The sequence below is a fragment of the Galeopterus variegatus genome, unplaced genomic scaffold, assembly GCF_000696425.1.
Source record: "Galeopterus variegatus unplaced genomic scaffold, G_variegatus-3.0.2 Scaffold174, whole genome shotgun sequence".
NCBI lineage: Eukaryota > Metazoa > Chordata > Mammalia > Dermoptera > Cynocephalidae > Galeopterus > Galeopterus variegatus.
The window spans coordinates 796,277-798,457 of record NW_007726285.1 but is presented as its reverse complement, the minus strand read 5'-3'; the positions used below and the strand labels follow the sequence as shown (position 1 = coordinate 798,457).

The 2,181-nt window shown below is 55.5% G+C and overlaps 1 protein-coding gene across 1 annotated transcript in view; it reads right to left on the bottom strand.

Moving 5' to 3' along the window:
- SPIRE2 (spire-type actin nucleation factor 2) overlaps positions 1-2,181 on the bottom strand; it is a gene marked incomplete at its 5' end in the record, with an annotated part of 29,481 nt that overhangs the window by 11,052 nt on the left and 16,248 nt on the right. The window contains 2 exons of the mRNA XM_008563571.1: positions 330-494; positions 612-692. Of these exons, the coding sequence (XP_008561793.1) occupies positions 330-494; positions 612-692 (246 nt within the window). The remainder of the gene's footprint in view (positions 1-329; positions 495-611; positions 693-2,181) is intronic.

Sequence of the window (2,181 nt, the reverse complement as noted above, 5' to 3'; positions counted from 1 at the left end):
AAAAAAAAAAAAAAAAAAAAAAAAAAAAAAAAAAAAAAAAAAAAGCCAGCACACGGCAAGGGCTACCTAAGTGTTAGATGAAACTCCTGCAGCCTCAGCTCTGTGGCCCCTCCTTCCCAGGGGCCATCCCTGGTCCTCCAGAACCTTCTACACCCCTTTCCCTGCCCTTGTCACGCTGTGTCCCCAGTACAGCCTCGAGCCGTGTGGATCATGGGCCGTGTCTGCCTTATTCCTCCTCTGTGCCCAGCACAAAGAACAGGAGCCCCACAGCTGCTTGTGGGAGGAGGTTCGGAAGCCAGGTCCCCCCTCCTGGTCCAGCCCCGGCTCACCATGACCTTGCGCAGCTTATAGTTCCTGGCGCGGATGTCCTGCATCAGCATCTCGAAGGGCGTGAGCTGGAACTCAGTGGGAAGGGGGTTGAACTCCTGCTCCTGCACCTTCTTCAGCTTCACACCATGGCGCAGCTCCCGCATGAGCTGGACCCACAGTCGGGCCTGGGGACCCAGGAGACAAAACTGGCTCTTAGCCCAGGTGTGGTCCCATGCCCTCCAGCCACAGCCCTTGGCGGCTGTACTCTCTGTACCCCAGGTCAGCAGGGAGCCGAGTCTCACCCAGTCTGTGTGCCCCAGGTTGTCCAGCTCTGCCAGGGGCTTCTCTGCCTGTGGCTCATCCTCCCGAAGCTTCTGCAGCATCTGGGACCACACGCTCTGGTTAGTCCGGAGAAGGTGGGAGAATGGCCCTGTCCACCAGGGGACACTTCCTCACCACACGAGCTACCACTTGGCCAGCTAAAAAGGGACAAGTGGCATTTTGGCCCAGGCTTTGGGGCTTGGAAAGATACCTGGGGAAACCAAGCCATCAGCCTTGGAACAACACGGGGCACATGGTGTCCTGTCTGCTTCCTCTGACAGCTTCTCCCAGGCAAGGACGATGACAGCCCAGCACCCACATGGCCCCTTCTCCCACCTGATCCAGGTGCCCCAGTGAGGTGCTGCCTCCTCCACAGGTGGAGACAGATGTGGAAGGCCCACTCTCTCCCATTCTCCTTCAGATCTCGGTTCACACAGCACTTCCTCAGGATCTCCTGAGCCAGGCCACTGCCCACCCACCTCTTGGGGCACCGTGTCTGCTTCTCCACCCAGACCCCAGCTGGAGTTTTACACTTAGCTGCTTGTCTGATTAACATCCGGGACCTCAGTGTGGCACAGGCTAGGTCCTCAAATACTGGCTGAGTGAACAGATGAATGAATGGGCGGATGGGTGAATGACTGGATAAGTCACCCAGCAAATCCTGGGAAACAATCATAGGCATGCACTTCATGAACTGGGAAAGTGCCAGCATCGTGCTGAGGCTCAAGAAGGATGCAGGGATGGCCTATACTGAGAATTTGGGAAGATGCTGAACTTGCTGTGCCAGTTGCCCTGGATCTCAGTGGCAGCCGGACCCTCTGACTCACTGGCTCCCTCACCAGGAGAAGCACCTGCCCTTTAGCACACCCCTTCCTAACCCAAGATAGAACCCGTTACCCTGGCTTTCACCCCAAGCCACTTGCCAAACTGCTTTGGGACGCTCTAGAAAGCGTTGCCAACTCTCTGAGCAGCACAAGGTGTGTGATTCTAATAATAGTCCTGTGTGTGACCTGGACAGTCCCTGTGCACAATCCTGGAACAGCCACACTGCCCAGAGCAGGCCATTTCTGTCCAAAATGCAGCTATGCCCCCTGGGAGATCCTTCTCTCACCGCTCATGCCACCAACTCCCTGAATTTCTCCTGCATCAGCAACCTTGAGGAGGAGAGCCGTCTGCACCTGCTAAAGAGCGAGCTTCTGTCGTCTGCGTAAGGACCTGATCTGAGCAACAGAACACAGACTGAGACCAGAGAGAGCAAGAGGAAGACACTGGACCATCTGATAATCGTGAGGCACATTAGAAGAACATACCCCAAGGGCAGGCCCGGTGGCGCACTCGGTAGAGTGCGGCGCTTGGGAGTGTGGCGGCGCTCCCGCTGAGGGTTCGGATCCCATATAGAGACCGGTCTGCTCACTGGTTGAGCGTGGCACGGGCGCAACACCGAGGGTTGCGATCCCGTTGCTGGTCACAAAAGAAGACAAAAAAAAAAAAAAAAAAAAAAAAAAAAAAAAAAAAAAAGAACATACCCAAGGTGCCAAAAAGGTTGTGAGG